General features: G+C 44.3%; 2 protein-coding genes across 2 annotated transcripts; both read left to right on the top strand.

Moving 5' to 3' along the window:
* The first annotated feature begins 8,849 nt into the window (after positions 1–8,849).
* Positions 8,850–9,968, top strand: LOC147525307 (uncharacterized). The gene has a single exon (XM_086579027.1). It carries the CDS (start codon positions 8,850–8,852, stop codon positions 9,966–9,968), a length of 1,119 nt encoding a protein of 372 aa, XP_086435153.1.
* An 818-nt stretch (positions 9,969–10,786) lies between these two features.
* On the top strand, positions 10,787–12,731 carry LOC147525308 (uncharacterized). Its single transcript, XM_086579034.1, has 2 exons — positions 10,787–11,229; positions 11,996–12,731. Exons 1-2 carry the CDS (start codon positions 10,787–10,789, stop codon positions 12,729–12,731), a joined length of 1,179 nt encoding a protein of 392 aa, XP_086435160.1.
* Positions 12,732–15,999: the final 3,268 nt, after the last annotated feature.

Consider the following 15,999-nt stretch of genomic DNA (forward strand, 5'->3'; position numbering starts at 1 on the left):
GATTATGTTATGGTTCAAGTTTCTACAATGGAGTTCATTGTTTACAGGTTTAAATGCTTTCTATTATAAATTATCTACAGGTGTGTGTGTGTATATATATATATATTGAAAAATTCAAATTATTATTTTTTTTTTGGAAAAAAAATATAATGTTACGATGGTTGAAGAAAATTAGTCAAGAAATACTGTCATTTCTTGACGTTTTTTGCTAAGAAATCATGACGGGTAGAAAGAACATGACACAATAACTCACCCGTATTATGACATTTTCAGATGAAAAAATGTCATTAGAGCATGACCTTTTAAGACTGCTTTCTAGTAACCGTCATAAATTTAATGACAGTTTTGGTAGACTTTTTATGACGCTCCCAGTAATGACGGTTTTTTTCTCACCCAGAAGCCGTCCTCACAAGCGTATAATGACAACTTTTAGCTGTCATTAAAAGCCTTTTTTTTAGTAGTGTCATTAGGAAAATAAACGAAATAAAACACGGGGTGTTATAATCACTACCCCGTCGGTTCAACTACTTCTCCAGAATTAATGCCCTTTGATGAACCTCAGACACAGAAAAAACCTCAAACAGATTTAAGGCATCTTGTAACGAAAACCCCCAATGTATCGTGCCACTAATTGATAATCATATTCGGTGAGTTCTACACGAGCCAATAATTGGTAAAAATCCTTCGTATAGTCATCCATAGACTTAGCACCTTGGCGCAAGTTCTGAAGTCGTTGATACAATTCACGTGTATAATTAAAAGGTAAAAATGCAGCACGAAGATGTTTCTTAAGTTTCTCCCAAACAACAATATTAGATTTACCTCTTCGTGTACGAGTTGCCTTTAACTGTTGCCACCAAGCCATAGCACGACCACGAAAACGCGTTGCCACAAGCGCCACCTGTTTGTTGTCGGACACTTCTTTGAACTCCATAACTTCCTCTACAGTACCGAGCCAATCAATCAATTCATCCGGTTGCAAGCTACCAAGAAACTCGGGCAAATTAATTTTCAAGCCTGATTCCCAGCATCTGTTGTCTCGGTGAAACGGAACACGTTGGAAGTTGTCAATATCCTCCAAATCGGCAAAGGGGTTATCATCCTCTACTTCCAGATCGTCCTCCACTAGCTGTGGTTCACGATATTGTGGTTGGTCGGGTTGCCGATTAAAGGCCTCAAACTGGCGGGTTAGCACTGCTACCTGCCTTGAAAGTTCAGCCATTCGATCATGAGCATACACATCGTCCAGAGTTGAGTTCTAACACACCTTCTTCCTGCTATATGAGGCATATCCAGATCATAACTGAATCTGATACCAACTAATGTATGTCTAAGTGCTCGTTAGCTCTCAAACAATCAAAGAATCATCCTTTAACCAAGAAACGATGAAATAAATTGATATAATCCAAGAATGGTCTTTTACAACCCTCAAAGCGACCTTAATTAGTTAACCTAAAACCTAGAAATAATACTACAATGACCGAACAGAAAAACAGACGAAACAAAAGACTGACTACGTAAAAGCCCAAAACAAGCCCAGAGCGCGTGCACACTTGTCAGAAAGCCAAACCAAGCAGCGTGCGCCCTTGCACCTCAACTAACATTACTCTCATATTTTCAGGACACTATCTTGTGCATCCAAGTACTTCTCTACCAGGACCTATACTTCATCAAGAAGTATAACTAATTAAGAGGTATAGTGGTTAATTAGCTAGATGCCTAGCTGGTAGTTAAGAGATAGTGGTGCTAGTAATTGAAGAAGTTGAGGCCGGAATACTTATTCTAGCCTATAAATTCAAACACAATTCAGGTTATCGAAAAAAAAGCCTATAAAACACAGTAGTACTGAAAAATAAAGAATATACGACATACAAGATTATGGACCTCCAACATTCACTAGTGTCATTAGAAAACCATTTGATGAAGAGATGGCTAGAATTTTGTCTTACACTCTTTTGCTTCATTTCCGTAAGGTGGTATCTCAAACACAAGAACGAGGTCCTGGTGCAGTGGCCCATTCTCGATGTAATGCCATCACTTCTCAAAAACTGCCATCGAATTCATGAATGGAGCGTTGAGCTCGCCAACTCAGTTGGCAACACAATAGTAGGAAGGGGACCGGTTTTTGCACGTTTACATTTGGTATACACATGTGATCCGCGCAATGTCGAGTATATTACTAAAACCAACTTTACTAACTTCCCTAAAGGTGCAGACTACACTGAGATCTTTGATATACTCGGCAAAAGGATCTTCAATTCAGATTATGAGTATTGGCATGCACAGAGGAAGGTGGCCAATATGAAGTTCATGTCAAAAGATTTTAGATCTTACATAGCTAAAACGACCAGGAAGGTGGTAGAGAATTTGATGAAGTTAATAATGATCTTGTTTTCATTCATATGCTTTTTCATTACAATCAATACACCTTATATAGTGTTCCTATTACATTCACTCATCTAACTAATTCTGTTCTCATTCATTCACTACAGAATGCCGAAATGGGCCGGATTCTTTGTAATCGTTTTTCAATCTTATGTTCGATGCTCCCGACTTATACATTAATACCCCCGCAAGTGGGCGGGGAGGTCACTGAACCGAAGCTTGGTCTTTAACATTTGAAATCTTGCTGCCGCCAAAGCTTTTGTGAAGATATCTGCGATTTGATATTCTGTGCATAGATAGTTTATATCAATAGTCTTACTAGTGACAAGTTCTCTAATGTAGTGGTAATCCACCTCGACATGTTTGGTTCGAGCATGGAATACAGGATTGGAAGAAAGGGCAATGGCAATCGATGTTGTCACACCGATGAAAGGAGGTTTAGAGAGTGTAAACCTTAAGTCTCTTAAGAGGATGCATAGCCAATACAATTCTGCCGAAGTGTGAGCCAGTGATCTATATTCAGCCTCTGTACTGGATCTAGCCACTGTGATTTGCTTCTTGGAGGACCATGAGATGGGATTTGATCCTAGAAATACCGCAAACCCTCCTGTTGATCTCCTATCAATTGGACACCCAACCGGTCGAGTCACTATAAGTCGTAACCAGAGTTGGTCCTTTTGAGAACTTGATACCTTCAGTAATAGTACCTTTTAAATACCTTAATATTCTTTTCATGGCTGTTAAATGAGCTACTTTTGGTTGATGCATGTGTTGACAGACTTGACTGACAGAAAATGCAATGTCAGGCCTAGTCCATACTAAATACTGTAATGCTCCCACAATTGACTGAACTCACAGCATCGCATGTGAAGTCGGATGTAGAGGAATCAGCTTTTGTTGTAGAGATAGGTGTAGAACAAGGCTTGACATTCTCCATCTTGGCTTTCTTTAAAAGATCATAAATATACTTTGTCTGACACATGAATATAGCATCTTTACTTCTATGAATCTCAAGACCCAAAAAGTAGCTCAACTCACCTAAATCTTTCATAGAAAATGTCTGACTGAGTTGTTTGACGATTGAAGCACAAACTGCTGCTGAATTTCCAGTGACTAAGATGTCATCCACATAAACAAGTACTATAGTAATAGTATTGTTATAATGTCTGACAAACAGAGAAAAATCGGCATGGGTAGTTGTGAAGCCAAGAGCAAGCAGAGCTTGATACAATTTCTCATACCAAGATCTGGGTGACTGCTTCAGACCATAGAGTGACTTCTTTAGTTTACAAACATGATGAGGTTTAGTAGGATCTTCAAATCCTGGGGGTTGCAACATATACACAGCTTCTTTGAGATCTCCATGCAGAAACGCATTGTTTACATCCAACTGAGTAATTTTCCAATCATATTGTAAAGCAAGACATAGAATAACTCTGATCGTCTGTGGCTTGGCAACTGGACTAAAAGTTTCTGTGTAGTCAATGCCCTTCTGTTGGTGGTATCCTTTTGCCACTAACCTAGCTTTGAGCTTATCTATCAATCCAGTGGGCTTGTACTTAATCTTGAATACCCACTTATTTCCAACTAGATTCATTGACGAATCATAAGGAACTAGCTCCCAGGTACCAGTATGATGTAAGGCATTAATTTCTAATGCCATTGCTGCTCGCCACCCTGGATCTTTCATTGCTTTGGAATAGCATGTTGGTGTTACAGGGAGATCTTGAACCTTTGACAACAATGCCTGAGGTAAGGGATGCTTAGTTACAATGGTATTATGTGCATATCTTGGATTATGCTTAATAATACCACTCTTTGATCTTGTGTGAACTGATAAATGCTGAGCTGGATTCTGAACTCGTGCTGATGGATGCTGAACTTGTACTGAATCTGAACCAAGAACTGTTGTTGGCATTGAGACTGAAGTTGGTTGTGAGGTTTGAACTTGAGCTTGGGATGATGTTGATATACGAACAGGTTCTAGTTGTTGAGTTTGAGATGATGGGTCTGTACTAACTGCGAATGGTTCAAATGTTTGAGGTTGGGGTTCTGACATGTGAGTAGAACTGAGTGGTTGAGATGATGCAGAGTGATTTAAGAAGAAAGGAGGATTTAATTGTATAGGAGTGTAGCTTGAGTTTGAAGGACTATGAGTTCTGACAGATGGAGATATGACATTTTGTTTTATGAACAGAAATTCTCTTTCATTAAACACCACATGTCTGGATATATACAACTTGTTTGTAGCTATATCCATACACCTATATCCTTTGTACTGAAGACTATATCCCAGAAAGACACATGGAGTGGTTTTTGATTGAAGCTTATTACTGGTATATGGCTTGAGCCAAGGGTAACAGGTGCAACCAAAAACTTTAAGGAAGGAATAATGTGGAATTCTGTGAAAAAGAAGTTGAAAAGGTGATTTGTTTTGTAGCTTTATGGAAGGGAGTCTGTTTATTACATAGACTGCTGTGTTAAAGGCTTCAACCCAGAATTGAAAAGGGACTTGAGAATGGGCAAGTAGAGTTCTACCTACTTCAACAATGTGTCTGTGTTTCCTTTCTACAACTCCGTTTTGTTCAGGAGTATATGCACATGAAAAATAATGGCCAATACCATTTTGTTTTAGAAAATTTTCAAAAATATTGCTAGTAAACTCCCCACCACCATCTGTTCTAACAGCTCTAATAAAATGAGACAATTGCTTCTCAACAAACAATTTAAAATCAACAAACACTTTTGCAAAATCTGATTTATTGACCAAGGGATAAATCCAACAGTACCTAGACCAATCATCCACAATACTGACATAGTATTTACAACCAGTGACAGATGCAAAAGGAGCTGGACCCCATAGGTCTAAATGAAGTAACTGTAAAGGTACATTTGATCTAGATAAGGACGAAATAAAAGGTAACTTGTGACTTTTTCCCAGCTGACATGCTTGACAAAAGCTGTGGAGATTGGCAGAACCTTGCAAGGTTAGCTTGTTAATAGAAAGTACTTTAGAGAGAGTCTGTTGAGCAGGATGACCAAGTCTCTCATGCCAAAGTAAAGCATCAGCTTTAGCACTTAGAAAAGCAGTAGGTTGGATATTGGTCTTTGAACATGATGTAAGACTGATAGGGTAAAGACCACCTTTAGTTGGTCCTTGGAAAAGGATCTTCCCAGAATTGAGATCCTTCACAAGAAATTTACATGGAGTAAATTCAATGGAGCAATTATTATCAATAGCAAATTTATTAACTGATAATAAGTTTGTTGAAATATCTGGGACATGAAGTATATCTTTAAGAGTAAAGTTTGAATCATGTGTATTAAATGAAGAAGAACCAGTGTTTAGAATAGGCAAACCTTCCCCATTGCCAACTTGCACTCTATCAGCACCATGATATGGAGAATAGTTTGTCATGTTTGTAGTTTCGGCAGTGATGTGATTCGTAGCTCCTGAGTCAGCTATCCAATGAGTATCTTTAGCATTAGAATCCCTTGTAGAAGAAAATGCAGCATAATGTGAATCATTGGAGGTACCAGTAACCATTGCAGAGAGTTTAGAAGGTGGAATCTTGCCAATGTAGGTGTAATTCATCCTATTATAGCAATCGATGGAAATATGACCAAACTTCCCACAGATTTGACACACAGGTCTTGTGGAAGAATTAAAATCCTATTGATTCAAATTGAATCCTTGTTGTTGATTAAAACCTCCCCTGAATGATGCTCTACCTCTGCCTCGTCCTCTTGTAGGACCTCTGCCTCTGTTGGAACCATTAAACTGAGTATTTTCATTTGAATGTGTAGTTCCACTACTCTGTCCAGGATAAACATTTGGATTCTTCCAGCTTGAGCTTTGTGATTTGACTGATGAGAATGCATGAGTAGTAGGTTCAGCTGCCATGGCTTTATCCATTTCTTCCACTGTTATTTCTTCAGTCAAAAGTAGACTATGTAACTCATCAGCTGTGATATGATTAGACCTGCTCACTCTGATAGATGTGGTGAAGGCCTTATATTCACTTGAAAGACCCCTCAATATGTAATACACCATATCACTGTCAGATACTAGAGTTCCACCAATAGCTAAACCATCGGAAATTTGTTTGGCTTCTTGCAAATATTCAGACATAGACTTATTTCCTTTCTTTAGTGCTTGTAACTTGTCTTTCAACTGATGAACATGCGCAATAGTGATAGCAGAAAACCTTTGTTCTAGAGTACACCATAAATCCTTTGCTGTCGAAAGACCAACAATATACGGTAACACAGCTTCAGAGATTGTAGCATTGATCCAAATTAGTAGCATTTGATCAGTTTTCATCCACTCAATATATGCTGGATTGATACTGAAGGAGTTTCCCAGATATTTAGATGGACAAGGATTACTTCCATCAACAAATCTCATTAGATTGTGACTATAAAGAACAGGTAAGAATAACTGTTTCCAAACCATGTAATTGTCTTTGCTGAGTTTGACATGGACGAAATTTGCAATATTTTGGATTTGAAACAGATTTGACGTTGGAGTTAAAGATGGTGTTGAAGATGGAGTTAAAACTTGTTCAACTGACGAAGTCATATTGATGAACAAATCAAGATTCACTGATGAACAACTCAAGAATCACTAATCACTGATGAACAAATCAAGATTCACTAATGAACAAATCAAGATTCACTGATGAACAACTAATACAAATTCCACTCGTAAACAACCAAAGTTCTCTTACGAATTGATTTCAAGAATCACTAATCACAAAGTAAACTGAATATGAACAAAGTAAACTTATCTTTTGATGAACTTGAAATCGTGAATGAGTTGAGTGAGATGAGTGAAATTGATGTTTGAGACTCGATCTCGAGCTTCCTTCATGAAGCTTTCATGGCCGTATGGCACATGGCTCTGATACCATGATGAAGTTAATAATGATATTGTTTTCATTCATATGCTTTTTCATTACAATCAATACACCTTATATAGTGTTCCTATTACATTCACTCATCTAACTAATTCTGTTCTCATTCTGTTACAGGAATGCTGAGCTGGCCGGATTCTGTTGTAACTGTTTTTCAATCTTATGTTCTGATGCTCCTGACTTATACATTAATAGAATTCACTACTTCCATTTCTATCAGAAGTTGCTATACAGTCATCTGTTACAGATTTGGAAGATATTTTTATGAGGTTCACTTTTGATAGTGTCCAACATTATTTTTGCGGAAAATTCCAACTCCGTTTCTATAAACCTCCCAACTAATGATCTAGCACAAGCAATAGATGATGCAACTCAAGCCATATTTTACAAGCATATATTGCCTAAGCCATGGTGGAAGTTTTGTCGTTGGTTGATGATCGAATCAGAGAAGAAACTAGTTAAGGCATGGAAAATTATTGATCATCATCTGAAACAATACATCTTGTTGAAGAAAGATAACTTGCGGAAAGGAGACAGGGAAATTGATATGATAACATCGTACATGATTTCCCAAGAGACGGGTAATAGTGGATTATTACCCGAAGGCAATGGTTTCCTTAGAGATATTGGACTGAGCTTCTTTTTTGTTGGACGAGATACAAGTGGCACGTCTTTGGCTTGATTGGTTCTTTTGGTTTATCACAAGGAACCCATATGTTGAGGCTAAGATCTTAAATGAACTAAGACAAGTATATGCAGAGAATAACGACAACGGGGATCTCAAAGGAAAGGGACTGTAGCGGCCCAATTTATGATGACCGAGAGACCGGCGGGCAATGGATCCAGGAAGAGGACTGGATGTGGGACGAAGGGCCTGTTATTTAAGGCCGTGGACATGGGAGTCAAGTATGGAGGCCGAGAGCCGAGGAGTGACAGCGTAGAGCCACGGCGCGGAAGGATAGCTGACTTGGAGTTGTACCATCCGACACCGCGCCCAGCCAGAGAGCATCGAAAACCCTAACGTCGTACGGGAACTTACCACGTGGCAATCCATAGACCGAGAGATGAAGGGACAGATGGAGGGCCCAAGGGAGAGTAGGGGGATTATAAATAGGATAGAAGGGGAGGAGAAGAGGTAGGTCACAACATTTGGCGCCGTCTGTGGGGAAAGAAAGAGAGAGAGAGTGAAAAATAGTGAGATGGCAACAAAAAGAAGAGTGGGGCGACCAAAAAAGACGACGGTCGCCGAGATGGATGTGGAATCAATAAGGAACGAAAGGGAGGAGCAGGATAGGGAAGAGACAGTAATGTCTGGAGCAGAGGAAACAAGGTTGTTGCATGAGGAAATATCGAGGTTGAGGGAGGAAAATGAGGGGTTAAGGAGGGAGAGAGAAACAATAGAGGAGTCGGAAAGGGAGGTGTCTAGAGCAGGGAAAGAGGAGGAAGGGGGAACGGATGTGGAAGAACAAACGGTGGTGGGGCTCACCAAGGAACAAGTCAAGGAAATGATCGCCAGCGATCCGGAAGGCTAACCCCGGGACGGACGGCATGGGAGGTACTGGCGAAGTCGGTGGTGGCGGGTTGAATCGCAACCCACTGGCAGATTTGATATGGAAGTCGGAGGTGCCGAAGAGGTTCAACCAGCCAAGGTTTGAGAGGTATGATGGAATAGGGGACCCAGCTGACCACATTCATCATTTCCGGCAGCAGATGCCGTTGTGGCAGGAGCCGCGATATGACGGACTAAGATGTATGATGTTCCCGGCAAGCTTAAAAGGGGGAGCATCCGATTGGTATTACAGGTTACCTTCTAAGAGTATTAATAACTTTCAGGAGTTGGAGCAGGCGTTCATTGATCACTTCATACACCAGAAGAAGCGTGTGGTGGACATCGCGGCCTTGTTCAACGTAAGGCAGAGGTCCGCGGAATCAGTGAGGGATTTCTTGTGTAGATTCAAGGCGGAGACTTTGAAAGTGGAGAATTTGGACGAAAGGACGGCGGTGATAGCTTTCGAGAGAGGGTTACGCCCGGGAACAAGGGTACATGAGTCGGTAGCAAAGAATGAGATAGCAACATTACAGGACCTGTACCCTAGGGTGGAGAAGTACATCAGGTATGAAGACACCATACAGAAGGAGGTGAGAAGGCCAGGGAAGGCGGTGTTATCGTTGGAGAAAGGGGAGGGGCGTCGGCGATATGAGCCCTCTGACAAAGGGGGCAGCGGATATCGAAGGTATTCGTCGCGGCCCGAGAGGAGCCGAGAAGAGGCTAGGAGGGAGAGTCGAGACAAAAATCCCTATCGCGAGGAAGAGCAAGTGCCACTGAATAAATCGTTGAGTGAAATACTACCGTTGATTCAGAATTTGCAGGGGTATGAGGGTCCACGAACCAAGCCAGTGGAGGTACAAGGCAGACCCTATTGTGCCTATCATCAAATACACAGTCATGAGACAAACGGCTGCTATCGCGTTAAGATGGTTAATTCCAGGATGATAGGAAAGGGGATTGTTGAAGGAATTTATAACGGAAGAGGAAAAGGGAGAGCAAGCGCCTGCCCAGGGGAGGATACTGGGAACGATCAATGTGATCTTCAGTGGAGAGATATTGAGCCACAATGCACACCGAGACAAAATACGGCGGGCGGCAAGTGTACAAAGAGTACATGAGACAGCGGAGATACCGCGGCGGATTATCGGGCCGCGAAAGGAAAGAAAAGTATAACGTTCACCGACGCGGACCTTCGAGCCATCGACTCCCCGCATGAGGACGCGTTGGTGATCACGGTGGCTATGGGAAATTACATAGTAAAGAGGGTGTTGGTGGACTGCTGCGCGGTCTTTGTAGATTTTACCGTTTAGAGGGGCAATGGAAGAAATGAAGATAGAAAGGAAGCAGTTGAGACCCTCACCAAAAAATTTGTATGGGTTCAACGGAAGCATGATGGCGGAACCCCCGGGGAGCTTCGCCCCGTGACCACGGACCCGTTCATGTGTTTTCAAGATTTAAGGTGGTGGATGCCGACTCGCAGTACAACGCCATCCTGGGGAGGAGGTGGATTCACGAGATGAAAGAAGTTCCCTCTACCTACTACCAAGTGATTCGGTTCCCTACCCCTACCGGGGTACACGAGGTCCACGGGGATCAGGTGTCGGCAAAAAACAGCCACCAGAGTACAGTGAAGAGATTGATCCGCAGATCAGAGGAAGAGACCTCACGTTCCAGGAAGAGGCAGGCATAGCAATTACAGTGCCCCGTCGGGGAGGGGTTGGCGGAGTTGACGGAAGGACTGAAGACCTTGGACGAGATAGAGGTAGTGAATTTGGGGGAGGACGGTGAGAAGAAGTTCACATCAGTGGGGTCCAGTCTGTCTGAGGAATGGAAGAGCAAGTTAATACGGTTCTTGTCTGCCAACAAAGATGTGTTTGCATGGATGATTGAGGAAGTCACCGGATTAGACCCAGAATTCGCATGTCATAGGTTACATATGAGGGAAGACGCGAAGCCAGTAAGACAGAAGATGCGAGGAATCAGACCGAGGTACGCCGAAGGAATCCGCGAGGAGGTCACAAGGTTGAAAGGGGCAGGTATAATACGAGAGGTGTCGTTTACCGACTGGTTGTCAAATGTGGTAGCGGTACCTAAGAAGAATGGCAAGGTGCGGATGTGCGTCGACTTCACTGACGTGAATTCAGAATGTCCCAAAGACAGCTACCCCATGCCGAGAGTAGACGAGCTAGTGGATAGAACTGCGGGGTTTAAAGTATTTTCTTTCATGGACGCGTCAATGGGATATAACCAGGTGGCCATGTATGGGCCAGATCAGGAGAAGACAGCCTTCGTAGTGGAAGGTGGGATGTATTGTTACACAAGAATGCCGTTTGGATTGAAGAACACCGGGGCCACATTTCAGCGGCTAGGGGAGAAAATGTTCGAAAGCAAGATCCGAAAGGGGATTGAGATTTACATAGACGACATGGTGGAGAAGAGCATGTCAGAGGAAGAGCATCTAGAGGGTTTGAAAGAGACGTTTAAAATACTACGGTTGTACAATTTAAAGCTTAATCTAGAGAAATGTACGCTCGGCGTTACTACAGGGAAGTTCCTGGGGTACATAGTTACTCACCGAGGAATAGAAGCCAACCCCGAGCAGATAAGAGCCCTAGTGGAGATGCCGTCTCCTCAGGATGTCAAGGAAGTGCAGAGACTTGCAGGAAGGGTCGCGACTTTGAATAGGTTCATCTCAAAGTCATCAGATAAGTGTAGGCCGTTGTATCGGTTGCTGAGAAACACTCAGAATTTCGAATGGACCACGGAGTGCGAGGAGGCGTTCCAAGAGTTGAAGAGTTATTTAGGTAAGGCTCCTATGCTGTCGTGATCGGAACAGGGAGAGAAATTGTACTTATATTTGGGGGTCACGGAGTATGCCATTAGCTCGGTACTAGTCAGGATTGTGGGTAAATTAGAAAAGCCGGTGTACTTCCAAAGTAAAACGCTGCTGGAAGCCGAGACCCGATATAGTAGAATAGAGAAATATGCCTTGGCATTGGTGTTCTCGGCCCTGAAGTTGAAACCATACTTTGAGGCGCACTCCGTAGTGGTGGTGACAAATTTGCCTTTAAAGCAAGCATTGAAAGCAGAGAAGTCGGGGAGGATGCTGAAATGGGCAGTAATGTTGAGTTCTTACGAGATACAGTATCAGATTAGAACAGCTGGAAAAGGCGCAGGCGGTGGCAGAATTCTTAGCAGAGTTTTCAGCGGAGGACCCCACTTGGGGAGAAGAGATGGTCATGGAGCCGGAAAGGGTCATGGAACAGGACTGGTTGGACCCCTGGGATCGAAGGAATGGATGGAGAGTCTTCGCTGATGGGTCAGCCACAGACACTTGTAGTGGGATAGGAGTGGTATTGGTCACGCCGGAAAACAACAGAATGGAATTAACCATGAAGTTAGGGTTCACGGCATCAAATAACGAAGCAGAGTATGAGGCAGTAATAGCGGGCATGAGGATGGCAGAGGATGTGGGGGTGAAAGAATTGACAGTGTATTCTGACTCAAATTTGGTAGTGTGCCAAGCAAATGGGGGGTTTGTAGCGCGGTGCCCACGCATGGTAAAATATTTGAAGGTGCTGCAAAAGAGGGCCGCCGGGTTTGCGAAGGTTAAGTTCATACACTTGGGCCGCGGCGAGAACAGACATGCCGACGCCCTAGCATATGTGGCGGCCGCAATCCCTGAATCTGAAGAGAGAGTGATAAAGGTAAAACGATTGGAGAAACCTAGTACAGAGGAGGGGGAGGAAAGAGTGGCGGAGGTATGTCAGGCAGAGGAGGAAGAGGGGGGTTGGATTAAACCCATCAAGAGTTTTTTGTCAGGGAACGTGGTGAAAGATAAAGGGGAGAAAAGAGATCGGAGCGTCACGCCCTCGAGATAACGTGCTCATAGAGGGGAGCTATATCGAAGGAATTTCAGTGGGCCTTTGCTAAAGTGTCTCGGGCGGGTTAGCCCTAGAAGTCTTTGGCGGAGTTGCATGGGGAGATTATGGGAAGTCACTCAACGTAACAACAAATGCATCGCAGATTGATAACACAGGGCTACTTTTGCCCACACATGAAAAGAGATGTCGTGGGCTACGCTAAACGATGTGAGAAATGCCAGAAGTTCGCTCATATGATCTTTGCACCAGCGGAACCACTACATAGTGTGTCAAGTCCGTGGCCTTTCGCGATGTGGGCAATGGATATAGTGGGTCCGCTGCCCATGGCTACCGACAAAAGGAGATTCATGTTGGCGGCCACAGATTATTTCACCAAATGGATCGAGGCAGTGGCCTTGCAACAGGTCAAGGAAACTCATGTGATCAAGTTCTTGTGGGAGAATATCATCTGTAGATTTGGGTTGCCATACATTATCATAGCGGACAATGGAACCCAGTTCACCGGATCCAAGGTGAAGGCGTTCTTGCAAGCATACAAGGTGAAGCAGGGGTTCTCGGCCCCATACAATCCAGAAGGCAACGGGCAGGCAGAGTCTTCTAACAAGGCCATTATGAACAATCTCAAAAGGAAGCTAGAGGATAAGAAAGGAGTGTGGGCAGATGAACTGAGTCATGTTCTTTGGGCATACAGGACCACGCCTCGAACGTCAACCAGGGAAACTCCATTCTCTTTAGCTTACGGGGTCGAGGCCGTGATTCCCACGGAAATGGTAGCAGCCACGACGAGGACAAGAGCGGTGGAAACAGGGCTGAACGAGGGCATACTGGCAGCAGATATGACTTTAGCAGAAGAGAGAGGAGATGCGGCGCGAATCAGACTAGAGGAATATCACCGCAGCCTTCAGAAACATTATAACAAGAGAGTCAAGCCACGACAGTTCAGAGTAGGGGACGCCGTATTACGACGAGTGACACACAATACTAAGAGAGAGAATGACGGAAAGCTGGGTCCGAACTGGGAGGGGCCCTATACGGTGGTCGACGTAGGAGGAGCTGGTACTTACAAGCTAAGAACAGCGGAAGGAAAAGTACTAGAAAAGCCATGGAATGTGAGAATGTTAAAAAAGTTTTATGTTTGAATGTAATGAAAGTTCAGATCGATACACTGGAGCTGTTTGTAAATATATAATACAATGGCACTTTTGAGGAGTAAATTTCGCCATCCTGCATAAAATGTAACAGTCAGGCTAAACACGGTTTGAGGGCAAGAGATGCCCAAGGACGAGAGGTCCACCTCGAGTTAGAGCCGCAGGTCTGAGAGAGCCTTCCACGGAAGAAAGGCATACGCTGCACCGGGGGCAAAGAGAGAAGCCCAGCAGTCGGCAAAGCCACTCCAAAAGGGGCCACGGTGCGGAGGAGCCTTCCGCGGTCGAATTGTTTAAATCGGGTCCATGGCAGGTTGAGCTGCCCCGATGGAACTCGAAGTCGATGAGTGACTCCGAAGGCAAACGAGACATTCCCAAGCGAGAGGCGTGGATCGCACGTGGGGACAAGAAGAGAGAAGGCCCCAGTGTAGAGAATGACCAAATGAGAGAGAGTAGAGGCAGGAAAGGACGAACAGCAACATGTCAGACAAAATAGCAATTAAAGCTAAGAGATCATACATACAATAGGGAAGAGTGAAACAGTTCCTAATCAAACCAACACACAAGTAAAAAAGGAAAGAGAAAAAAAAAAAAAAAAAAAAAAAAAAAAAAAAAAAAGATCAATAGCACACATAGTTGGGAAAGTCAGTTACAAGATAGCTAGCACAATAACAGACAGCCAACGTGGGGCTAGTCTAAAGTCTGCAACAAATCTTCGACAAGAGGAACATGGTCGAGAACACTCGAGACAGGGCCCGGGGAGGTGGCCTCACAGACAGAGTCTTCAGGCAGCGGATCGAGGGGGGCAACATCAACTGACCCAGAAACAGGTTGCTCTGCGGCAATGGGGACCGTGGCTACTGGATCTTCCGACATGGGAGAGGGAGGCTTTTCTGGGAGGAGTCGGCCTTCCTTGAGTAAACGCACGTGTTCCTCAGCGAGCTTCTTGGCCACGCGTTTGTCAGCTTGAGCTTTGAAGCTTATCCGCAGCTGCTCCATGTCCTGAGTGTGTTACAGAAGGAGAGCGGCCATATTCTCCTTATGTTGGAGGACAAGGGCTTCTCGTTGTTTGCTTAAACGGTCATTCACTCCATCCATAAAGGCCTGGTGGGAAGCTTCAGCGGTCCTTAATTCATCTTCGGCTCGAAGTTTGGCCATGTCCACGGCCGACAGATCAGCTCGGAGGCGTGCACAGGTGGCCCTTAGTCCATTGGAACTGCCGACCTCCTTCTCTAAGGATTCCACAGAATTCAGGGACGAGAAGAGGCCGCGGATCATATAGGCCATGTCCAAGCTCACCTAGCAAGGGAAAAGCAGTCAGAGTAAGGGGCAAAGCAGAGAGCGATGGAAAAGCAGTCAGAATAAGGAGCAAAACAGAAAGTGAAAGGTGGGCAAGAGAGATATACCTTCTCCCAGCCGGCATACAGAGAGGTGCGATGCTGTTCAAAGGTCCCAGAATCGGCATAAGCCAAGTCGCGGGGAAGATGGGAGTCGTAGAACATGGCCGAGGCCACAACAGGGTTTTCTAGAGTAGAATCCTCTACATTGACGGAGCGGCCGCGCACCTTGAAGTGGGGGTGGAAAGTTTCCGGAGCCGCGGACCCAGGGAGAGAGCGAGCGGTTTCTTTGCCAGGACGCTGTAGAGGTGGAGAGGGCGGGGGAGCCGCAGAAAGGCTTGCGGTAGGAGATGATCTGCTGCGCTTGTGTGGGGGCTCTTCGGGACGAGATCCGCAGACGGGGGACAAATTGAGGCCGGGCAACTTGGGAGTTGGGGACTTCAGTCACTTCATCGTCGGAGTCACTGTCGAACAGTTTAATCTTGGAAATGTCCATGGGTGGAGGCGCTGAGTCGGCTGGAGGGGAAGTTGGAGGAATATATTGATCTTCCCAAATCGGGGAGGGAGAAGGGAAGGAAGGAGATGTATATTGGCGGGCGGAGAAGGAAGGTGGGCGGACCTTCCTTCGACTATCTCCTCTAGAGCCCGAGAGCCCGGCCCGAGACTTGGTGGTTTTACGAGTGAAGCCGCGACGGCGAGGCTTATTTTGGGAAGGACGGGAGGCAGATAGTGAGGGCGGCGAAGGACGAGGCTTTCGTTCTTTGGGGGGCGGTGGACGATAAA

Source organism: Coptis chinensis, chromosome 1, assembly GCF_015680905.1.
Source record: "Coptis chinensis isolate HL-2020 chromosome 1, ASM1568090v1, whole genome shotgun sequence".
NCBI classification, from domain to species: domain Eukaryota; kingdom Viridiplantae; phylum Streptophyta; class Magnoliopsida; order Ranunculales; family Ranunculaceae; genus Coptis; species Coptis chinensis.

Bases quoted from the DNA above. Each gene is read 5' to 3' on its own strand.
- LOC147525307 (XM_086579027.1), top strand. From the start codon at position 8,850: ATGGGAGGTACTGGCGAAGTCGGTGGTGGCGGGTTGAATCGCAACCCA.
- LOC147525308 (XM_086579034.1), top strand. From the start codon at position 10,787: ATGAGGGAAGACGCGAAGCCAGTAAGACAGAAGATGCGAGGAATCAGA. The intron at 11,230-11,995 runs GTTCGAAAGCAA...TACGAGATACAG, and splicing joins CAGCGGCTAGGGGAGAAAAT to TATCAGATTAGAACAGCTGG.